The following is a 25,860-nucleotide window of genomic DNA, read 5'->3' as shown; positions in this document are numbered from 1 at the left end:
TTAGTATCTACAAAAACATTTCTCATATATCATCGATTTAGGCCACCGCACGCAAGGCCAGCCACTCGTGCGGCAAGTTTGTGACCTAAATCTATAACTCATGGGGAGCTATACATGTTTGTAGCAAAAAGCTCCCTTTGTAAACCACAGTCCCCTACAAGAAATCTTCATACAATATTATTTATATTATGAAGATATTGTCACAGTACTAAACATTATATTCATTTATTGAGGCCAGTCGTGGCGCAGAAGCACAAACTGTGACTGTAAACGCGACTGATTGTGGATTCGGTCCCCACTTGAGGAAAGAAAAGTATTTATTTAAATTTATATTTCCATTACTTCGCTCTTGTGTCGAGGGGAAAGTGGAGAATGGAGTGTTTTAACACTGGGTGGGTACCCTTTGCCTACCCTTCTGTGTGTGGGATACAGCGAGAAGCTGATTTTTATTTTTTATATAAAATATTTAAAGTTAGCGTGTTGTAGAATCACACATTAGATATCTGACATGAAAGGTCTGGAGACGGCTTGGTAGCCGGTTTATATGGAACCCAAAATTCCTCCCTTATTGTAAGGCCAAAACTAACTACTACTACTGTAGAATAAACTATACCACAATATGACTAGATGAGGGTTTGACTCTAATGTAATACTTTGTAACAAATTACTATGGTCGATTGCTCAGACAACTTGCGAGCCAACCCAAATTCAACTTGCGGTAGTAGAAATTATAGGTAGGTACAAGTATTTCTATTTCATGTAAACCTGCAACCCTAATTGAGTACACTGTTAAATCAAATTATATGATGTAGAGACATATAGATAATGTTAAGAAGTATTATTTTTAATTGTAGCTAAAATTTTAAAATTAAGTTTTTATTAAAGGTCCCTTTTTAAGTATATTTAACACCATTAATGTCATATATTATGACTCTTCTCTTATGGCTTTCTTTTCTTATATATTTTCATTTCTCTAATATATCTATAATCTTTGGTGTGGCCTTCGAAAAATAAATACCACCATCTAATTCACAATCCGTCAAGAATGCGCCGAAGCTCGCTTTTGAGTACTAAGCTAACGTGCGAAACGTGTAAAGTCAAAATGTATATTTTTTTAACTTGGAAATAACTCTTTAAACAAGCATAAATTATTTAACAAAGCATTTTTCATGATACAACATTGTAGGGGTCGTAAACATACTATGAAATGTTGTAGAGAGGATCGTATTGGCTTTATACTGTAGTATATGTTCATATAGGTATGAATATTTGTACCTCTATGAATAGATACGAAACTTGTTAAAACCCAGCATTCAGCTTATACCAGTCGATATTTCAAAATAAATAAATCCTCCATACTGTGCGGCTATCAGGTGCACTTATTTAAAAATATAAATATGAAAAATTTTGAAAAATATTTTATTTTTAAACTGGTTCGAATGAAGCAAAGTTCGGCTTTGGTTGGAGCTGCATAACGAGCTACTTAAATTTACGTTCAGACCGCACTTGACCGCTTTTTTTATTCGTTGTTTAACTGGAGACAATAGGTAGAGCGTTGCTTGATGAATGGCGGTCATTGTCATTTGTCATTTTTGTTACTAAATATCTTAGTTAAAATATAATAAAGTATTATTTATAGGAATACATGGATCTACGGTAGGAGAATTTAATTACTCATTTAAAACATTAATAGCTCATTTAAAACGTACTCTTCAATAAACCCACTACAGAAGTTCAGAGAGAACTGACAACCTTTTATAGAAAGTCTTGTAAAATTTATATATATTATATAGTAAAAAATAACTTTAGAATTTGGAATACTTAACCGGTAACATTTTCTTTTGTTTTAAGATTGTGAGGACTTAAAGGACAGTAATCGAGATCTGTCTTGCTATGTTTTTAATAGGAATTTTCTTGAAATAATAAAAAAGATTCTAAATATAATGTAGCAAAATCCATATTTGTTCTTTTTATTCGTAAAACTATTCTATAACAGCGCTAAAATTAAGTGGTTTAGATAGGTATACCGTCTAATAACGTTATTGAATTCATTTCTTCACAACTTTTGAATATACCTATTGATATAGACTCTTACAATTTAATAACATAGACCATTAAGCACATTTCTTGAGCTTGAGAGAGATCCCATATCCATATTTCAACTACCACTTTTAAACTTTCTAATAAAAATTGTTTATAATATATTTTTAAAATATATTACAACATGATTGACTATTTTACAGATGAACCACACTCTACGGTGTTCGGCTCGGTGACGGATGGTGTCTTCGAAGGGAAGATCGTGCTGAACGACGGCGCGTATTACGTAGAGCACGCGCGACGCTACTTCCCCCCCAACGGTACGCGCACGCGGGTCCACTCTGTGATATATCGGGAGGGCGACGTTGTTGATCCCTACGCGCACAGGAGACACGGTAAGCGCATATTATATATTATGTTTGTATGTTTATTTATATGTTTAGGTTTCAACCGGATGGTTAGTTTGGATCGTAAAAGCAATATACATAGTTATTGAATGATAAAAGTTTTTGCTTGTAAGTAAAAAATAAATCATTGTAAACAAAATTTATTCTGAGCTAACTCTTTGGTAATAAAATTTCTGGGTAGACACAAGACTATTCTAGGGTGAGCAAGGCCTCCCCCCCAGCACTCCCTATTCTTACGCTGATGTTCGCTTATCGTAGACTGTTCTTAGAGAAGTTCCGTGCAAGTTTCACCACAGTGCACACAGTATGTCGCGTAGCAAATGAATTGCAACGCAAGGTCATTTAACAAAGCTTAATCTCATTTACTCTCAGCTCGTACCCAGTTCTGCCATCTACGTACGTGTGCCTGTCGTCTGATTGCCAACACATTTTGAATTAGATTTTCATGATAATTTAATACGAGGCGCATGAACGCTTTATTGCTTGCGAAACATAAATTAATTCTACAATTTCTTGGCTTCAATTTGTTGAAATAAGCTTCAATCAAAAGTTGCTGCTAACGGTTGTATAGAGATTCATGTCAGATCCAGAAATGATGCGTGAGAATTTTAGGCGACTGGACTGGTTCTACTACTGCTACCAATTTATCATTTATTTTAATTTCTTCCAAAACTCATTATATCTATTCGATAGCATTAACTTAGCCTGTGTAGAAAATTTTCTATTAATCTATTAAGTTCATCAGTTAAATATTTTTTTCTTATAGGCTCTAATTATAAAAAATCCAATAGCTTCTTTCATCTTACCTACTAAAAGTACATAGAATATAAATTCTCAATTTTAAGTATACAATAATATATCGACAGTAATATCGATAGTCCATAGTGATGGGATAAGACAGCGTCTGAGTGTCAACTGTATAGTTGTTGGTTGGGTTTAATTCTGTCACTCCACACACTATTTCTTTAATTTTGACGGAAAGTAAAAAATCTTACTATATGAGAATTATACCCTAAAAAATAAAATAAAAACGCCCTAGATCATTTTATTAGGGGGGGTGGGGTAAGTGACATTTTGCCCGACACACGTGGCAGGTAACAATTGACATTCACCACTCGCTCGCGTTTCACGGATTGCAACGGTGAAATATACTTCGATTTGCTATACATTATTGTCATCAGACCGGTCCAATTCAATTTTACATAATACATATTCATCGACCCATAGGCTGGAATGGTAATTTATTTAAACAACTGTGTTCAACGCCACAGTTGGGCTTGCATTTTTGTTATTTAAATAGAATATTTGATAACTTTAGGTACTACCCTAAAGTGAGTATGTTAGGTAGAGGGAATCTAGTGATAAACACTCCGTTCTTCACTCTCCGCCGGATTTTTCTGGGCATTGTGTGTTGAGTAGCGGAATTCAATGCTGGGCTTTTGCCTTGTTGCTAAAAAATGCGAAGTTATGAACATATTAATAAATAATTAATCATTTCCCCGAGTGGTCATCGAACGTACGTGACGTATACGTCACATTACAGTTAAACCCTTTTTGTTGATTCTATTCATTTTATTTATCACAAAACCAAAGAAAAATTAATTCTTCAACTTATCTATAACCGTATAACTCAGTCTAAGTAAAACATTCACTTTAATAGATGCTATTGAGTGAACAGGAAGACTCGTATTTAGCTGCATTTGTTTTCATTACATCTTATTGGACATTTGTATTGGGGTGGTCCCTTTTTATTCTCTCTGTATTGAGATTCCATTTCAATATGAATGAATAGCTTCAATGACCAGTCAATTAGTAAAGTAATTTATTTTCTTATATAATTTAATGCAATAAATGTTACCATAACAAAAATATTATTGACGTATGTTTTTTACACTTTTAGATACATAATTATAATACAAACGATTTTTTTTTTGAATTGCCACATTTCAATTTCTGAAAATATACCAGACCACAAACTCTTACAGAATTTTATTTTGTTCTTAAAGTATATTCTGCATATACATTTCAGCGAAACAAGTCTCAAGACCTAACTAATGCTTTGAAAAATGGTGCATACATAAGAGTTCCTCTGGTAAAAGGAACTTAAACGACATTGTTAAATTGTTTGACAAGAAAGCTTTTGGTAAGCACAAGTAAAAATATTACGCTCGACGTCAAAGCTAAATACACTGTTACACTGTGATGAATTTAATTAGTTGTTTATTGCATTCCTAATATAAATCCTTGTGGATTTTTTTTTTAGAAATGGAATTTACTCCTTTACATTTGCTATTGTAAAGTACGTTGACGTTTATTTATCTGCCTGGTAAAATATCTACTCATGTTGGTCAAAATATTACATAAAATTCAATATTTTTCCTTACATATTTTTTATTTTTAGAAAAAAAAACATTAGTAAGTATCTGGAATCGGAATATATTGTGTAATTAATTTAATATATTCCTTGAAAGTATCATAAATAATCAAAACTACATTGATAGGAAGAGAGTGTGATATTTGTATAAGGAGAAAAGTTAATATATTAAGTATGTCATATTTTTATATTATCCCTGTTGCGGGGAAACAGTATACAAAATACCTAGCCGTACAAATTTTAAAATATAAAAAACCCAATTGCAAGAGATAATGAATATAATATTCATATCAATTGAATGAATTAGGTTTTTTAATAATAAACATTAAAATATAAAAATATTTCATTGAAATGTACGAGTATATAGATAAGCACCAACGTGGTTTTATTTTTATAATAACTATATAAAAGGATATCTTATTTTACAAAAAAAATCAAACATGATACGTACTGCCGCGATAACTAAGCATGTGTAATTAAGCTAAATTAACATTACTTTTATTTGCTTGCCAATCTACAGTCTGCGCAGCTGGCCCTTATCTTAACCAGTTAAATAGTTAGTAAGTTAAATGATGAGGCTAGTCCTGGCGCAGGGGTACAAGCGTGTGATTATAAACGCGACAGGTTGTGAGTTCGATTCCCACTCGAGAAAATGAGATATTTAATATTTTCGTTTCTTCACTCTGGTATCGAGGTAAAGCGCGGCGTTGATTTCCGCCACTCAAAACGCATTGTCTCCAGAATCTGGCAGAAAAAGGGAAACAGAGTATCTTAACAACGTACTATATATTTGAAACTGCAAGCATTAATAATTAAGATGATTCATATTGTTTGGCTATCTGCCCTGTTACAACTGCATCTATTAACCTTTGTAAGTGTAGTAATATCTATAGAGATAAGAATAGTCGATTCGTAAATATATTATATATCAATGTATATATGAACTTCATATAAATTTATATATATTAACAGTACGCATTCCGTGGTAAAAGGTAGAGCCTAATCGTGCCCTCCACTAGTGCAAGCAGATTATTTTTATAATATATTCTATTCTATACAGCCCGTCATCGTGGCACAGGGGTGGCGGTAACGCGACGGTTATGAGTTCGATCCCCGCTCCAGGGAATGAGTTATTATTTATTTATATTATCATTTCTCCGCTCTGGCACTAAGAACAAAAGCCTGGCGTTGAGTTTTGCCACTCAACACCTCAAAAAATTTGGCGGAAAGTAGGTGTCTTAACACTAGGTTCCCTCTTTACACCCTGCTGTGTGCAGGATGTAGCGTGAAGTACCGATTGGCCACTAAATGATTGTCCTACATATTGCATGTGTGTATACGTTCAGCAAATACAAAAGACCATTGGAACGAGCCTACGGGAGATTTAAAATTAAATACTGTTGAATAGACGTGGTATTTTTTAAGCCTATGTGTCGTGTTAGCGCACATTGGCGCTCCGCATCCGGCACACTGCATTTTAACGAAGCTCCCATACGCGGCCGCCAGATAACGGAAATTACTGGCTGCGAGCGCATACCCTGCCTGCCTGCTGCCTGTGAGGGCATCATTAGTGTTCTCATGCGATTTTTAATTCACAATAGGCCTTCTCCTTCCTCATCCACCCCCTTCGATGGTGGCGTTCGCGAAATAATGGATTTATATGCTGGTTTGTCTGTTTGATATCTATGTTACATGTTATTGTGGGTATTGTGTTCTAATATTTAAAAAAAAAATGTGAACAATTAAGTAGATTTTAATTAGGCATTATATCGACATTTGTTTCTTGTAACGATGAAATTTTCGGTTATTTATTGGCATTTATCACAATATTTAATTATTATATTTTCCCTATTTTTAGGTATTAATGTATTTAATAAAGCTCGGCACTTAAAAATTTAAATGTTTTGATTTTATATTTAGTCAGTACGTTGAATATTCCCATAAGCGTTTGTTATTTATAAACGGGGACCAACTTTAATAACTTTCCTCATTTGCACTCCCATGGCCCAGGGCGTTTGCCGTTGTTGATTATCTGTCTGCTAATATTTGTTGTTAATTCTTATTATTCTTTATTCTGAAAAAAAAAGTTATATTTTATTTATAATATACATAATATTATAGCAGAGGCTGTTTAAAACGTAGGTATTTTACGTATCATCGCAATGACCTCAATGAATAGGATGGGATAGGTAGATGATGATGGTTCAAAGTAATTATGGTGATGTTCTCAAGCTTATTTGAAAATAATAATTATTTAGGTACTACGAAATAATCTCTGGTTTTTGTGAATTTAATTACTTACATATTAAATTTTAAAGTTAGCATACGTCTATCATAACGGGGCTTTTTATTACCGCCGCTCATTATGTCGGACACAGCTGTACCACATTCAAGTATATTTATCTACCCTCCGTATGCCTATCTTTCATTTAATTTGGACTGCTTTTAATATAATTACATATGCATAGAGCAGTTATTTCATGTAGCCAAACATTAACTTTCATTATATACCTACATTTATAGTGAATTAGTTTTTTTTTCATACACAAGCTTTTTTTATTATAGTTATAATTTTTTTATAATGAAAGTGTGTTTAATTATATTATGTGAACTTTTAAATTATTTTTTTAAAATATATAATCTATAGTTTTTCGATCGCGAGTAATAGATGTTAATCGATATCGCACCATCTTGATGTAATTGAGGGGTGGTTGGATTGATATTTAAATTATTGCTATATCGCTTAATTAGACAGATAGACTCGGTTGTCTTTCACCTATCAACGGGCTTTGGTCTGTGGAAATTACCTACAAGCTCTTGTTGATGTATAAATGTAAACAGAACGCATAGAATTGTTTTCTAAAGAATTAAAAACGAGATGTAATAAAAACTTGGAATTCTATAAGAAAATGATACAAATGCGTCTCCATTCATAGCCCATGGGCGATACCGTCGCGACGGCGGGCGGCGGCGGTCTTCATTTTATTTTTCTTTTCTCGCCGCGCTAACTCGAACCGCAAAGTTGGATTTTGTCATGAATAATTTAAAACATTCTCTTGCATTATGCGAAATATTACAACCTACCAGATCGATTACTGTGGAATACGGACTGTATTGACTTTGGTGTGGATGTATATATTGACACGTTCAAAATTCTAATTTGAATTTATTGCTTTACTATTATTGGTATTAATAACCTTATACCGATAGGATGATATAAACATTATTTTACAAATACGTGCTTAAAATATGTATATTTTTTTGTATAATATGCCGTTGGCTAACGACATATAGATGACATGAGTTTCATTTCATTTTAATATGCATCTACAACTCAAATTTTAATTGCACTTTATTTCATTTAAAAGGTTTTAATTGATTAATCTGTGACGATAAAATCTTATGCTAGTCACAAAACTTTAGTTAAGATCATATAATTATGTATATCTAGGAGAGTTAGGTACTTTAAATATAAATAAAATAAAACAGAGAAAACATTATATTTTTGGATAAATATAATGTTCTTGTAGACATATATGTATCATGTGTGCGATGTCTAGACAGAATAATAGTTTTACAATGTAGCTAACGTACGTTCAAATAAATTTGGCGACGCGGAACTCCTGGCATTTGGTAAATATATTGCACCGATTAAGGATCCTTGCAACTTCTTTTTCATGTTCGTTTCCATAGATACGTCTAAATAGATATATGGAACTGTTTACAACTTATGGAAACTAGTAAATAAATATCTATTAGCTCTAATATGCGGTTGTATATAAGACAGATTGTGGTTTATTCTACATTCATCATCATCATCATCATCATCAGCCTGTCCTCGTCCACTGCTGGACATAGGCCTCTCCAATGGCACGCCACTGAGCTCGATCTTCAGCTCTTCGCATCCAGCCGCATAAAAAAACATAATAATAATAATCCAGCCGACATTACTTGGATAAAATAAAGTGGGTTATCCCTAGATGTTAAAACAAGAACACGATACAAAGTGTGCCCTTAATAGGCTTGTATTTTTTCTGATAACATTAATAAAAAGCTATTTTTATATAGGTCATGTTGGAGGCTGCGGTGTCACTGACGAAGTCGTGCAATGGATGGAACGTATACAAAATTCAGGAGTAGATGACGACCCCCCGGTGTCCGCCACACCCTCTCACACTTATCATTCGCCTGCGCCAAACCCGCCACATCCAAACAGTTTGAGGGATGATTCATCGAGGTATAATGTTTATTTAATAAATGCTATGTGATAATAATATTATCACTGAACTCATAAGCAAATAAGATGAAAAAAATTGGAACTATTAGTTTAAATCTTGTATATAGGGAATAAAATAGAAAATATATATAAATCTCGTATAATAAATTAAATTATTTTTTACAAACTGCTTGTATCCAATTGGTTTTTTTCAGCTTTGACGATGCTTCTCGTAAATAAGAAGGTAGAAAGAGGGAACCTAGTATTAAAACACTGCGTTCTTCACTTTCAGCTCATTTCATTGCATATTGATTGACGGAACTTAACCCCGCGCTTTGTGTTTTTTTTTACCAGAGCGAGAAAATGGAAATAATAAATAATTCATTCAAGAGTGGAAAACGAACTCACAATCGTTATATTGATAGACTGCTTGTATTATATTGATTATTATAATATAATTTATATCTAGGCACTGGGACTTCCACCACTACAATAAATATTCGCGTGGCGCTAACACCGGCGAGCACTCGCGCTCCCGCCGCGCCGCGCCCGATGACAAGATACGAAATATGTGCTCCCTTTACATACAAACTGACCCACTTATATGGCGGCATGTGAGAGAGGGATTTCCGGACGTAAGTCGATTTGATGTTTTAGTTAAATAGTCTTTCTAATAATGTGCACAGCACTGAGGGTAGCTGAAAAACTACTTGAAGATATGGTTCTATGAACAGAAAAGTTAAATTCTATATAGCAGTAAAAATGCTTACAAAATATTTTTAAAATTTATACAAAGCCCGTGTCACTGTCACAACTCTGACGATTTCAACGACGTCACATGTCAACAAACGTCCAGCCATTTCGACGGCAGACTTTGCTAGACATACGTACATACTACACACGCTCGTAAAAATATTATCCTATTTCAAAAGCAGGCGACTAATAAAATGCGAAATTACATACTCAGTTTAAATATATATAAATAATACGCAGAGATATAAAAATTCTCAATTAAGTTTATTTATGTTCACCTTTTTACATTTGTCAATATATTACAGCAAATAAACTTGAGATATGTAGAATAGATTTAAACAGAGGAAGAAACATAACTTTTTTATTAACAAAATGTGTATTATATTTCTTATTGTTTTATAAACTTCATATATCATTACATAATAGAAATCTGAACGCTTTTCTTACAGCATAAAGATCCAAACAAGAGAAACGAAGTGGACATGAAGACGCGTGAAGAGATACTTTCGTTAATATCGCACCACGTTACGGCAGTCAACTATATATATAGAGATACGATGTTTGACGGGCGCAAGGAACACCGGAATATACAGTTTGAGGTTCAAAGGATTAAGGTATGCACACAGACTTATATAGGAATGTTATGTCTCAAGATATATTTTTTTAGAAATGGTTAACATTTATTTTGGGTCGTCGTGGAGCATGGGCAAAAGTGTGCGAAGGTTCTGGGTCCGATTGTCATTGGGGAAAATGAAATATTTAATATTTTCATTTCCTCTATCTCGTAATGAGTCAAAGCGCGGAGTTAAGTTTCGCCAGTTAACGCGCAATTCCTCTAGAATTCAGTGAAAAGTGGGAAACGGAAGTGTCTTAACGGGAACTCAGTGTTTTAACAAAAACAATATTAGCACTATCAATTTGACAACATACTATAAATAAAAATATCAGTTAAAAATTTTCTTTTAATTAATTTGAATACGTTTCTGATTATTATATAAAATTGGTAAACTTTGAAATTGTTCAACGTGCGCAAGGAGCACCTGAATATACAGTTTAAGTTTCAAAGGATCAAGGTATGCGTCTGTAGAGTTTGGAATGTATCTTAAGTTATGTCCTAAGATATTATTTCTACTTAATTCGGCTTAAAGTATCATATAATGTATCGTTAGAGAAATTCTTAAAATTTAAAATAAACGATTTCGTGAATTTATAATATAGTGAAAATATTACTAATATAAATTTCAATTTCGCATTACGTTCCTGTTAAAAATATAAAACAGCCAAGCTTATTAGATTCAAATAACTCAACAAGATAAATAGTAAGCTAAAACTAAATGTATTTTAGATTAAATTAAAGTACTTATGCAAAGTTATAAAAAAGAGGCTATTCTCTTTCTTTTCTTTTCATCTGTGACGTACTTAAAAGTGAGGCTTGCTTAGTTTCGTCACGAACATCGAAATATCAAATATATTATTTTTTTATTCAGGTTTTTCTTCGTAGGTGCAATGGATTTTTTACATTAGTAAAAGAAACTCGCATTACAAAATAAATAAGTTAGTTCGTAACAACATGGTAAATAATAAAATAAAAAATATAAAAAAACGAACAATAATAATATAAAAAAAATGTAATTTAGTTATAAATTGTTTAACAGATTGACGATGATTCATCTTGCAACACTCATCCGTTTGCGTCGGAAACCAACCAGTTCTGTTTGGAGAATATCGATGTCTCCAACTTTCTGAACCTCCACTCTCTGGGAAACCACGAAGACTTCTGTCTGGCTTATGTATTTACGTATAGAGATTTTACTGGAGGCACTTTAGGTGAGATTTATCTATTTTATTTTGCAATTACTAATTAAAATTTATATAGTAATTATATCAAAAGTAGGTTATATCATACAGTTGACATTGTAAAGTATATTGAAGGTCTCTTGAAGAGAGAAGGCTATATACATTCATAGTAATTTTATTTTACGTAATCATAATTAATTTTATATAAAATACTTATGTAAAATGGTGATGACGACGTGACGGTTGCGGGTTCGATTTCGGGGCATGAAATATTTTCATTTACTCGTCCTGTTAACAAAATAAAGCGCGGCGTTGTGTTTCGCGTCTCAACACGCAAGGCCTTGAAAATTGAGCGGAAAATTGTCTTCACACTAGCCGCCATTTGCCTACCGCAGGATAGGCAGAGACTTTTTCATATCCTATACATGCAGTATGAAATTATAAAAAAATCTTATTTTCAGGTTTAGCATGGGTGGCAAGCGCAAGTGGAGCTTCAGGTGGAATATGCGAGAAATATAAAACATACACAGAAACTACTGGTGGAATGTATCAGAGCACAAAGCGGTCACTAAACACCGGAATCATTACATTTGTTAACTACAATAGCCGAGTGCCGCCCAAAGTCAGCCAACTTACGCTCGCACATGAGATTGGACATAATTTTGGATCACCGGTACGTATGTGACTGTTTTTCCGAAAATAATTATTTTTTTTGTTTATCTGTATGTTACTTACTGTTAGTTCGGGTTTATCATTGGACCAGCTGACCCAATTTTTAGGAGACTAACACATAAAGATATAGGTGGTTAATAGTTTCAGTGGAGTTTAATAAGAGATGGCTTAGTGATCAAACCTCTTGAAAGGTTTTCAAAAAGCGCAGATACCGCTACGTTCAAATTTATTCGTTTTCCAAATACAATATTAGTAATTGTTCTGTCCTGCAGCACGACTATCCGTCAGAGTGCCGTCCGGGCGGACAGCAGGGCAACTACATAATGTTCGCGTCGGCCACGTCGGGCGACCGCCCCAATAACAGCCGCTTCTCCACCTGCTCCGTGGGCAACATCAGCGCCGTACTGGACGCCGTGCGCGACGGCAGGAAGAAGGACTGCTTCAAGGTATCACTGACCTACATTTGTATACATTCACTTTAAAATTAAAATCAGCTTCACTAGGCAACTACTTAACACTAAGTTCCCTCAACTTGTGCTGATAATAATTAAATTTGCTCTATTTTAATCATAAAATCTTTTGTTACTTAAATAACATATCACTTTCAGGAGAATGCTGGTGCCTTCTGCGGTAACAAGATCGTAGAAGTCGGCGAAGAATGTGACTGTGGTAAGTGGTTGTGTTTTTTTAAGTTTAAATACAATTACTTTATGGTATTTTCATATTAAAATACTTCAAACTGCCATAAGTATTAAAAAAAAAAGAATATTATCATTTTATATATTTTTATAAAATAATATCTCGTAAAATTTTAATTGGTTAATACCAATGATTAATACTTTATTTCAAATACACAATATTAATTGTTGTAAGTATGTTCTATACTATTAAAGAAGTTTACTTAAGAATTAATTATATTTCGTAATCATTCAGGTTACAACGACAACGAGTGTAACGATCGATGTTGTTACCCGCGACAACTCAGTCCCTTCGATATCGAGAGAAATAACACTGCTAAAGGTTGCCACCGGAGATTCAACACTCAATGCAGGTTAGTGTTTGATTAGCATGTCTCTATATATAACTATGAATTGAATTCTGGTGACAAGTAAGCACAATATTAAGTTTCGCTACTCAACTCAATATTTCGAAAATTGGCTGAAAAATCGGGAACAAAGTGTCTTAACAATAAGTTATATATGCCTACAATGCAATATGTAAGATTCTGTGTATGAATCTAAAAAAAAAGTTAAAATAAAAAATAGATAACTATACAGGATTGAAGCGTCTGTACTACTTTTACGGGATGACAGCATGTAGAGTAAAATATTTCCAACCCATAACTAAAACGACTCGACTTTGTGAATGAGGCTTGTGCGGCTTTGTGTCTTTGATAGGTTTGTGTCTCTGTGCGTCGTTCTTATCAAATGGCGTTTTATTTTACAACGATAATTTTATTCATTATTTAAAAAAAAACTTTTACACTGTTGACAAAATCTTTGTTGTTTTATTCATATTAGGCTTTTATAGAGTAGTTAAAACGGTGCTTTCATTTGAAGTGATAATGATAAAAAAAACTGTGTAACGCGTGTTACTTCCACAGTCCATCCGAAGGGCCGTGCTGCCACGCGCAGACGTGCCAGTTCGTGCCGGCCGCCTACAACCAGACGTGCCGCGAGGCCACCGAGTGCAGCCACGCCTCTTTCTGCTCGGGACGCTCCGCTGAGTGCCCTGAGCCCAGGGCCATGGCCAATCACACTAAGTGTAATAATGGTGAGATAATATCATCAAATATCATACTACTTTTTAACTTATTTCAACTTAAGGATAGAAAAATATTTCGAGTGTAATTAAAATATTTAATAAATGACCCCGCGTTTTGCAGACCGAAGGAATGAAAATAATAATTAGAATTGAATTTGTTATCATTAAATTGTTAACCATAAACTATGAATGAAATACTATTATTTAAATATACGTTGATTTTAAAAGGCTAATTTCTTTTACAGGTACACAATTATGCATCAGCGGCGAGTGCCGAGGCTCGATATGTCTCGCGTGGAACATGACGGAGTGTTTCTTGTCGTCGTCGCCTACTAAAATGGGTGACGGCGTGACCGCAGTTGTGGATCGACGTGCCCTCTGCCAGCTGGCGTGCCAGACCGGCCCCGACCCGGACTCGTGCAGAAGCACCGCAGACTTCGCCAAGCAAGTTGGACTGCCAACTGGTGGCATCAGCTTACGACCTGGATCACCGTGTGATAACTTCCAGGTATGTAGTTTCAGTAGATATTATTTAGTTTTTAACTGTGAAGCTGGGAGTGCAGTGTCATAGCACTAGGTTCTACTACACTTCACTAGGATTTAAGCACATCGCTTGAAATTTCTTCAATTAATTGATATGATTTTATTGAGCTATATTAAAAATTCTTTAAGTGTTTTTGGTATTGGTTACTTTATAGAAAGATTTTTCCGAAGGCTGACGAATTAAAGTCTAGCTATATTTGAACTTTATTATTATGTAATATATGTTTTTTTTGTATATATATATATTACATTTATTAGTTTCAATAAAGTAATTATTTTTTTCAATATATTTAAGCCTTTTATTACATGAATGACATTTTATAAAGGGCTACTGCGACGTGTTTCTCAAATGTCGAGCCGTGGATGCCGAAGGTCCGCTCGTTCGCCTCAAGAACCTGCTTCTCAACCGTGCCACACTGCAAACGTTGCAAGCGTGGGTCACAGAACAATGGTGGGCGGTGCTGCTGGGTGGAGTCGCGCTGGTCGTTTGTATGGGCGCTTTTGTGAAGTGCTGTGCGGTACACACGCCGTCTTCCAACCCGAAACGACCGCCTGCTAGGTATGTATATATATGTATTATTTGTTATTGACATGTTACAAAATACAGTATTTGAGTAATATATCAGTAGTGTGAGATCTAGAGCACGTCATAATCGGCTCGAAAGATAGATTTTTCTAAGAGCCAGCGAGAAATCCAATAGTTGTTTTTTTTAATGAATAATTGAAATAAATGCGTAATAAATGCTCAGAGTGTATTTAATTTCACATATGAATATCATGGATTGAAAAGAATTATTAGCTGTGTACAATAATATGATTTTAATTTTGACTTTAAAACAAATTGTCATTTAATTTTCACTTTCCAGATTCTCTCTGCCTTCCCTACTATGTGTGAGATTCGAAATAGAATCTCTTATAGATTTTTTTAAATGGTTAATTAATATATCGTTTGTGCGTTATCAACAGGCGTCTATCCGAGACGCTGCGCCGGCCCATGAACACGCTGCGGCGCATGCGCGGCGTTGCAGGCGCGGCGGGCGAGGCGCGGCGCGGGGCTCGGGACGCGCGCGCACCCCGCCCTGGACATCGCCGCCCGCGCGCGCACAAGGGGTACGCGCCGCCGCTCGCCTACTCCGGCAGGGAGCTGGGTGAGTGTTGCCTCCAGCCTGCTATTATCTATACTAATATAATAAAGCGGGAGACTTTGTTTGTTTGTTTAAACGCCAAGATCTCTGGATCTACTGGTCTGAGTTACTTTCTTTGTTTTATATGAAAGCTGCATTCTTCAGAAGTAATATAAGTTATATGACATTACAGCGTAAGTATTTAGCCTTAAATAACGAAATAACAATAATAAGGAACGCCATCGAAATGCCTTAAGCGCGTGCGCTACAAAAATAGACATGTTAGTATGTTGTAAGACAAATATATTCAATTTTATTAATTCAAAAAAAGACCACGACACCATATATCTATCTCTTATAAATAAGTGACAATAAAGCATTTTGTGACAAAATAATATTGAAAATTGATATTTCATCGATTTTTATTTCACATAAATATTGAAACTTACTAGCGAAAGTTATTTCATCATCAAGGAAATTTAATAAAAATAATCTTCAGCTGTTATAGCATGTAATTTGGATGTACTACGAAATCTTTAATAACTCATCAATCGTATCCCACAGCATCAGCACCCGCCGGGCCGAGCGGGCGTCGTCCAGAGCCATACGCAAACGCGTACCCCCAATCGTACGAGATGCGTCCAGCGCAAAAGGTCTGACAGTACTCGGGGCAGCTGGAGCTGGTGGCGCTGGCTCCCGGCGTGCCTCTACTGCTGGGGTACGTGTGCCCGCCCGAGCCCCCAGAACCCCCGGAGCGAACCACCGTGGCCTCTCAGACCACGATAACGCTGCACTCCCCGGACACCCTCGCCGTCACACACAACCACGATGACTAAACACTACGAGTTGCCAACTCTGAGCCATTCATCAGATTACTCTATTTTATTACTATTTACTAAATGTATATAAACGTGTACCTACCACCCCCTCCCCATCCCATGTGTACCTTCTGTTCGCATTTATTATTCGCTATTTCATGTGCCACCTCTCACCCCTATCGTCATAGGTAACCACGATGACTAAACCACAATGAATAAGGGTCCATCCATAAATTACATAGTACGAATTTATTGATTTTTTACCTCTTCCCCATCCTCGCGGCTGGCCACATTTGTGAGACCCTAGCTTGTATGTAATATTTATAAAATATTAGGTCACAAAATTTAGAACCTCTCCCTATTCCGTGTCGTATATAATTTATGGATGGCTCCCAAGTTGCCGACTCTAAGCCGCTGAACGAACAGATTACTCTATTTTATTACTAAATAAATAAATGTATATAACTCCACGTGTCTATCTAATATTTGCATTTATTTTATTATTTGCTATTTCGGTATATTGTCGTGTTGATTGTGGATGTCAGAGTTGGCAACTTAATTGTAAGACGAGATGTAATAAGCGCCTTGACCCACGAACGGGCCTCCCGCGTCGAACACTCACTTCACTGCCATCTTATTATAATTCAAAGACGATCTAAATCTCGAACGAACTGTTCATACTTTATACTCCAAATTTTAAACGTAGTGTCGATATTAATATTAAAGTAAGTGATATAGTAGTTTGTTATGTGTTGGAGATACGGTGAGGCTCTTTATGCTCAATGGAAGTTCCGCGAGCTCAATACGACCGCAAGGTGTTCTATCAAATACTATTTAGCCATTATTTTTATACGAATTGAATAGAATAGGCGCGACTTTCCACCCAGTGACCGGACATTTATGTATATTTTTGTATATAAATGACAATTATATAAATGCTACAATGTAAAAATATCATGCAAATACTTACTGTAATCGTAACGATGTTAGACTAATAATTACTATAAGCGAAAACGTTATTTTATTGAATCTCTGTAACTGTACTTTAAAAATGATATTATTTTAATATTATAATTGTAACGTAAGCGGAACGTTGAGGTGCCATTATATTCCACTTGTATTACAACTTTTGTTACATCTTTGTTATAATGTCTATCTATGGATCCTTGTCGAAAAGCAAGCGTCGTGAAGCTGTTGTGTGGACTCAAAATGTTTTTTAAATTTGTATGTAATCTTATTATTTCATATTTTCTATGTAACTTGAAAACTTGTAATATTATGTAAGTAACTTGAGTAGTGTTGTTTCACGTATGGAAAGTTTACTATGTATGAAAATAATATAGTGGTTTTTCAAGAAACACATAAAATTGATTAGTCTTCCTACGACAACATGTATTTTTAATTTGTAGATGTAATGTGAAATTTGAACAGTATTGCCAAATGATCAAATGTTACTAGACTGAAAATTTCTCAAAATAATGTTATAAAATTAAAATTTTGCATTCGTATTATTAATTCTGCGCTTGTTGCGCTATTCGGCTCAAATGTATTAACTATTGTTTATAAACTTGTACCAATTAGCATATCACAAATTACTAGCCCCGCTGCGGGGGTTCGAGCAATTGTTATAGTTTGGTTGATCTCTAAGAACTTTTTTATTTTCTATTATATTTCGTAGAGTAACATTCGTCGTGCAAGCCAAAGAGCATGATGTATTTTATGTATTCTATACATTAATTAAGAGTCAATCTATATAAGTATTCTACATTAATGCCATTTTACTAGACAATATTGAAACAATTCTTTATATCATGTATACTGGCAATGTGATATAAAATTGTTCAAAAACAACAAATAAAGCATGTGTGAGAAATATTTTGAGATTATAAAGTTAAGCATTTCTTTTCACGATAATTAATTTTCTCGTTTATATTAAATTAATTTAATTTTGTTTGTTGTCTAGAAACATATCCGTCTCACTAAGCCATACATGTATATAAAACATCGAGTATCAATCACTAAATTACTCTCAACCATTTCAGTATATGCATTTTTGTTAACTTGTTTATATGCATTACCAATGTTGCCATCTTTTGAACAGCATTATATATAACTGAGAAGCCATGGGCATTTGTTAGTATATAAATATTGTATATTTGTATCTAAACCGAAATTTCCGATAGAGAGTGACTCGACCAATCGTGTAATTGATGGCTAGTTATTACCATCGTGTAGTTGTCAATGGCATTATGTCTTCTAAGTATAAGCTAGTTTACCTATGATAGAATATTTAAATGACAATGTGAATATTTTTAATTAACAACATGAAGGTTAAAACATGTGATTTCAAAATAACAGAAAATACAATAAATTTTACATGAATATGGGAACTTTTCTTTTGATATTGCCTTGTATAAATTTAACATCACGACTGTAATCTATTGAAGTTCAGGAAATCTTCTTAGTAGATACACCAGCAATAATAAAACAATAGTAGACAACTGTAGTAGAAGCTGGTTTCATAATCCAAATCGGAATGGTCAATTAGATCTTTGTTCAATTATTATTAGTTGCTAAGCTTGTAGTTAAAGCCAGAAGACTACAAAATTACAGCATATCTTCTAATCCTCTTTAAACAGATGATGCCGTCGTGCATATGAGCATAGACGAGTCTTGTCAAATCAAACAAGTAGAGGACGAAGAGAGAGAGTTCATTGAAATGTATTTTTCAATATAATTAATAAAAAAAATATCCGCAATAATGGTCACCCTTCATTATATTAAGGGAACATGATGTATATGTATATATATTAATAGTTTATAGTAGATCAATATTTGTAAACATTTATTTAACTAGATAATTTAATTGTTTCAAATTGGTAATATAAATTAATAAATAAATATTAGTATTTAGAAAATAGATTTTGCAAAGACTCAATATTATAGATTAATTATTTTACTTTAAAAATAAGGATGATTTCTTCTGCCCCATGATCTTTAAATAGTTTTCTGCGTGTACTTAATATGATTAAAATCATCATTTAACAGGTGAACAATTAGAATAAACATTGATTTTAAGATTGACCTTCTATTATATAATATTTTATTTTAAAACATAAGGCAGACCGCACATTTCATCGTCTATTCTCATAGTCAAACGGAACCGGAATAAAATATTTCAAACGCTGGCAACCCCTGTTTGCGGCAGGAATTTTCCAGGCAACCCTGTTTTATAGTGTTCAGAAAAAAATAAGCTTTAATTTGATATACAATTCATTAAAAAAACACATGAGTGCAAATTATTAACATTTAGTGACATGTTTAAACCAGGCAACCCTAGACTTGCGGCAGACTGAGAGCTGGCAACCCTTAGTTTTCCAATTCCTTATAGGATTATCTTTCAAATGATGTGCGATTCATATAAAAAACGTATTGGTGCAATTTTCTCCAAAAACGAGTTACGAAAAAATGTAATTAAAGGTGATTGCGGCAGGATTCTTCCAGGCAACCCAGGTGTAATCTGTTCTACTAATCATGTATTATTCATTAATATAGGTTTAATTAAGAAAACTCGTATATGCAGGATTCAACGGCCGGATCCCAGTCTATTACGGGATACATCGTGAAGAAAAAGCTAGTTTACTTCCGTTACATATATACAGGAGGTTACTTCAGTTACGTATATACAGAACCTTGCCAACCTGGGAAAGATGTTTAAATAATAGTCATAAATATTTCGTTTCGAGTGCTTATTATTCGTATATACAAGTTACATAAAATGTGTAATATCGTAATATTATCTTATAAATATTGACATTATTGCAAATACATAAGAAACGTAACAACTGAATAATTTATTTTGCCATCACAAAACAATTAATTTTATGTTATTAAAACCCATTATGGGTTATTAAAACCCACTCCCATTAACACCATTGTGGGTTATTAAAACCCACTCCCCAAGTTATATGAGCCAGCCTGCCGTAGAAGGAAGGAAATAAATCAGTTGCTCAATTTCCTGTTTTTTCTGTATACATATGTTAGAGGGGTCACGTTTCAATATTTTTAAAGTAAGCTTTTTCAATTTCTTTGTGCACTAAAAATGATGATTCAAAATACAAAACCTGTACTAAACTTTTGACATATGAATATTTGAGATTATATCAAAGTTAAATATAAGATAGTAAGTATATGTTTAACTAATTATAATGTGAACTTCGTTATGTAACTATTATTCATGCAGTTATCGCTATTAGTTTCCTATCAAACTGAACCTACTGTGCATATCCGTTAACTAAATGAGATTATATTGGAATATAAATATTACTTACATGGAATATGGAAATAACAAAAATATTATATAAAAGTAGTTTTAGTAAATCGGTGGAATACAAAGGCCTCATTCAAAATATTATGGAATTTTACAAACAAAGTATATAAACACAAACTTAATCTAGGTTTTATCTATAAAAAACGTAATATGGAAGGCTTTTCAGATTTATAAAATAAAATGCATAATTTTATAATTTAGAAAGTTGTCTCTTTTTTATATCTATACTATAACCTATTGTATTTCATATTTAAAATATTATGAGTTAATTGGATTCTGAAAAATATTTAATCATAGTGAAGACTGCAGTGTGGTTTTACTTAATATGAAAAGAGGACAGTATATTACCATTATTCACTTTAAATAGATTTAGTGATATAAAAATAATAATGTCGTTACTATATTTTTTTTTTGCACCATAGTGTGCCTTTTATTGTTATTTTCACAAATATTTTAATTAATTGATAAAAATACCCACCTTTACGTTGAGTTAGCTTTCGCAATAATGTATCAAAACGAACATTTTTGTATGATAAATAAAAAATAATAACGAACATTATTATTTATTACCCAATTTTGTGTTCACACACAAACTGTGAAACAATGTTATAATATCAGAGTGTGATGTTCTAAGTTTTATTATAAAATTTGATACTATAGTATCATGATAAGACAACACTAGCTCATTATTAATTTAAGTATAATGAAATACGAGATTATAAGGCATTCTATTTCATTAATATACTGAATAAATTATGTAATAACTAAATTAGGCTATCACTTACACAGTACTTAAAAAAAAATCTTAGCACAAGTATAAAAATTACAAATAACCTACCTACAAATTGTATTCAGTTCTAAAATGATAATACAAGTGAAAAAGTCAATACAACTGTCAAAATAAGACTGTCATACAAACTTATTGTAAAGGAATAACTAAAAGTCTCGTTAAAGCTTACATATTTTTCCATTTTCTGTGTTTCATTTGCCATTAGCTTTGTTATAATAATGAAATAATTGTAAATAAAAATAATATATGAATACTTAACTAATAATAATAATTAGTTACAATATTAATACAATGGAATTTGTCATTAATAATAATGACTTCGTTATTATTACTATGACTAATTAATGTCTTTTGAACAGAGTTAAGAGTGCAGTAGCATTTGTTCTTGTTTGTATACTTCATGATAAGCATTTCGAATTAGCACGTAAGGGAAGCACGACTCCAACAAGTCCATGGTAAGGAAAGGTGACTCTTGAACTATAAGATCGAGCAGTAAATAAACAGATTCGCGGTTCTTTATAGCTTCTTTCTCCGTCTCTTGTCCAAGTCGCAGCAGAGATGAAGAAGCCAATGCTAAAAATTCCTTCATTCTATCCTCGATGTCGCCCTGTCCACAAATCGTGAATAAAGCTCCGAAAATGTGATTTATTGCAGGTGCCATGCAATGAATATTATTTGCGTGTCCCTCCAAAGATGGCCTGTAAAAGGAGCCCTCACTACGAGCGAGCCTTGGAAGAGAAACTGCTACAAATACCATAAGTAAGCAGACAATGAGATGTTCCTCTTCTTCTAGCTCAGCTTTATGTTGTCGAAGAGCAGAGGCAAGCGTGGGGTCTACCTTGCAGGACAGGCCGGCGGCTGAACACATTTCGGAAATAACGCGCGTCGGATCGCCGCTAGGCAGCTGCTGTTGGAAGTCTTTTATAGAACTTATCAAAAAAGGAATTCGCCGTTCCAACACATCGAGTAGAGACTCTTGAGCGATTTGGCGAAAACTTAATATTACACCAATTATTGTCATTCGTTGTAAAACATTGTCTACATGTTGGAGCCTTTTGAATTGTTCTCTCATGATGTCAGGCTTATCAAAGTTAGTTCGTAACATCTGAAGTACTTCTTTATTTTGAACAACTAGTTTTTTAAGCTCCTGCACTTGACTGGCAATGTGCCACATTAATGTCTCACTCAGCAATTTCATTCCATACGGCCCAATTAATTCGGCCAGAGCTCTCAATTCATTAATATCCGAATATTCTTCAGCGTTAAACGGAATGGCACCTTCCGCTGATAGACTTACGAAAGCCTTTTGATTCATTGAAAAGCAAATACTTCCGGCACTAACGCGTCTTAGTAATATTTCCGAGTACCACTGCGTATAAAGAGAAGCAATTGTTTTCTCACCGTGACTATCCATATTTTGAGTTTGTTGTAATAGGCAATTGTTAAAAACCCTTGTTATATCAATGTGGACATAATTTTCTACAGTTTGAAGAACATTCATGTATGCCCTGACACTCACCAAAAGTTCTGATGGTTTAGCTATTTCACTGGTGTCCTGATTGAACATAACCATACCAACTAATGCTTTAGAGAATCTAGTTTCCAAGTGTTGATGTAAATATTCTCGAGGAGCGAATGTGTATTCCCAAACATTTACAGTAGAGCAATAGTTGATGGCAAAACACAATTCCGTCAAAGCCATGTGGAGTTTGTCCATTGTAGTCAACTCTTCTCTTGTTTTTCTGTAACTTTCAGCACCAGGTTTAACTATTTCTGTAGGGTTTTTCTTGTTTTTATCTTTTTTCTTCCTATTTGCAAGAATCGCAATTGTTTGAGCACAATGTTTTGGTAGCAGCTTATCACTCATTGTGCATTGTTCATCACAAATAGTTGTAATGATATTCTTAGCTTCCTTAGCCATTTCATCCAAGAAAATATTGACAACAGAAAGACTCCTCTCTCTGATATGGTGTCTTTCTTCTGGACAAAGCTCATGTGTGCAATTTTGGAAGTGACTGCAAATAAGGGGGAATGCAATTATGTATCGATTTTGAGCTGGAAACTCTAAGCACATGTGGAACTGGCTCTCAAATATCTTGCTATAAAAACAAAACAGAGACAAGTCAGAAGTCTCCACCATGATTTCATCAAGGTTATCCACCATTTTTGTATGGAACACCATTTTATCAATAAATTGTGCAAGCTCTCTCTGGTCCACTAAATTCAATTGAGTTTTTCCAACAGATGTATATGCTTGTAATCTGAACCAATCTAGCCGAAATGCTCGGAAATCAAACACATCATTGCTTTCTACTTGCTTAACACTTAAATTTGCAGCAGTGTTACATAGTGATGAAAGTATAACACTTTCATCTTCTGGGCAAACCTGTAAATTTTGTATCATCAGATTAAGAGCGACTGCATCAAAACCAGACAAATATTGAACATAATATCTTTGCATAACTTGACTATACTTGCGCACAAGAGCTCTGAGTTCCTCCATATGAAACAGAAGTTCTGGTAGTTGACGATCAACAAGATCTTCGGTAGCCTTTCCTTTAACTTTCTGTGGTGGATTGTCATTGTGACGCAACAGCCAGAAAACTTCATCTCTTGCATAACAAAGTCCAATAAATATCAATAAAGCTTTAGGCCCCAATAAACCTGGTTGATCAGTCAAAATAAGGCCTAGTTCCTTTAAGGCTGTTCTTAGAAATTTTCTCCGCTCTCTATGTTTGTACCCAGCCTTTTGTACAGAATGATGATAACAATCTTTCACTTCTGAAACTCTTTTACCATAACCTTTAATACCATCAAAGAAACTTTGTATATAAGTATGTATATAAATAACTTCATCACGGAACAGTGCCACTACCCATCCAGATTCTAAAGCACTTACCCACATTTTGTTGGCATGATCTTGTTGCAACATTTGATGACATAAAGCAAAACCAAATATTACCCATCTCTCAAGTGATTCTAAAGATACATATTCACATGACATAGTATTTGTTTCAGATGGTTTTAAGAGGAGGGCAGGATTACTAACAAGACTCAATTTTTGTTCTGATCTCCAAATTTCTGCAGTAAGATTTCTTGCTGGATAAACATGCCAAAGAGAGTTAAGTGCACTAGATAGTACTTTTTGATGAGGAACAAATTCTTCAGAAAGTTTCTTTAATGGGGCATCATAGTCAACTATCATTTGGCCAAGGCGGGGAAAACTTGGATCAATTTGGTTATTTACCATTTCATGTGCTGCATTAAATAAACCAAGGACTGCTTTTCTGTCTTCCACTCTTGACAGCAAAATCATCAATGCTACATACGTTGTAACTAAATCAAGGTAATTTTTAGTCAACTCATAATTAAGAGTTAAATCCAGAGTCACTTGATATGCATCCATAATGTTTAATAGCTCGCACACATTATCTTTAAAATCTAAAAGATCTACAAATGTGTAGTAATATAAAGAGAGTGACTTAATGATTTCAGTTTTAATGTTTGTGATTGCTTGCAAACCTTTTACATCAATATTAGGAAATCTTCGTACAATATGTTTAATAGAAGATTCTAAAGTCTTATCTGATAGAAAAGCCGGTTTTGATTTAGCATCCCCACACGCTTTTTTGATGTTGTAAATCCTAGTCAGCATACCAATTCCGCGATCATTTAAGATTATCAGTTTTTCAGCCAGCTTTTGCTGACTGATAAGTACTGTCCGTGACATGGTCGACATTCTGCAACAAATATTTTTCATGAATCATAAAAATTTATTACAAAAGAAGTAAAGCACTGACCTGCAATATTAGTAAGCGGAAATCAATCATTGCGGCACAAATCGTATCAACTAAACCTAGTTAGGAGTTAACTATTCCTAATTGAAATTTTCCCTTTAGATTTACTTCTGAGCCATAACAATTATAATTAAGTTTATGATTAATAAGTTTAATAAATATGTTATTAGTGTCATTGTTAAATATTTACCTGATACAATACGTTCGAGTTCCGCTTTAAAACTTAGAGGTATTCAAATTATTATTTCACAGTTTGCTCTCAGAGGATTCCATAGCTAATGTTATTCTTTGAAATGAGTGTTTTAGTGAGTTTAATGATAATATTTTATCAAAAAAGGGAGTGTCTAATCGAGAAACGCGTTCGGCGACCCCCTGGCCTCTTCGTTTATTTGGCAATGACACACAGGGTGACCAACTACAAATATAATTATTTGT

General features: G+C 33.9%; 2 protein-coding genes across 2 annotated transcripts in view; one reads left to right on the top strand and one right to left on the bottom strand.

Annotated features, from left to right (window-relative positions):
- kuz (zinc-dependent metalloprotease kuz) overlaps positions 1 to 18,890 on the top strand; it is a 51,906-nt gene extending 33,016 nt beyond the window's left edge. Inside the window, exons 4-17 of the mRNA XM_085186339.1 lie at positions 2,244 to 2,435; positions 8,890 to 9,058; positions 9,507 to 9,672; positions 10,240 to 10,404; positions 11,446 to 11,617; positions 12,049 to 12,260; positions 12,532 to 12,705; positions 12,868 to 12,928; positions 13,193 to 13,310; positions 13,863 to 14,032; positions 14,269 to 14,531; positions 14,893 to 15,125; positions 15,533 to 15,714; positions 16,255 to 18,890. Coding sequence (XP_085042465.1) covers positions 2,244 to 2,435; positions 8,890 to 9,058; positions 9,507 to 9,672; positions 10,240 to 10,404; positions 11,446 to 11,617; positions 12,049 to 12,260; positions 12,532 to 12,705; positions 12,868 to 12,928; positions 13,193 to 13,310; positions 13,863 to 14,032; positions 14,269 to 14,531; positions 14,893 to 15,125; positions 15,533 to 15,714; positions 16,255 to 16,349 — 2,372 coding nt within the window. The 3' untranslated portion in view covers positions 16,350 to 18,890. The remainder of the gene's footprint in view (positions 1 to 2,243; positions 2,436 to 8,889; positions 9,059 to 9,506; positions 9,673 to 10,239; positions 10,405 to 11,445; positions 11,618 to 12,048; positions 12,261 to 12,531; positions 12,706 to 12,867; positions 12,929 to 13,192; positions 13,311 to 13,862; positions 14,033 to 14,268; positions 14,532 to 14,892; positions 15,126 to 15,532; positions 15,715 to 16,254) is intronic.
- Positions 18,891 to 20,242: 1,352 nt separating this feature from the next.
- Hem (Nck associated protein 1 Hem) lies at positions 20,243 to 25,830 on the bottom strand. Its single transcript, XM_085186338.1, has 2 exons — positions 25,616 to 25,830; positions 20,243 to 25,368 (listed from the first exon to the last, which is right to left on the bottom strand). The coding sequence occupies exon 2, from the start codon at positions 25,365 to 25,367 to the stop codon at positions 21,990 to 21,992; it is 3,378 nt and encodes a 1,125-aa protein (XP_085042464.1). The 5' UTR covers position 25,368; positions 25,616 to 25,830; the 3' UTR covers positions 20,243 to 21,989.
- Between the last annotated feature and the right edge of the window lie 30 nt (positions 25,831 to 25,860).

The sequence above is a fragment of the Heliconius melpomene genome, chromosome 6 (assembly GCF_056956725.1).
Source record: "Heliconius melpomene rosina isolate 202511_hmr_F chromosome 6, ASM5695672v1, whole genome shotgun sequence".
NCBI lineage: Eukaryota > Metazoa > Arthropoda > Insecta > Lepidoptera > Nymphalidae > Heliconius > Heliconius melpomene.
Note: the sequence above shows the minus strand (reverse complement) of the source record. Positions and strands in the feature narration are given on the sequence as shown.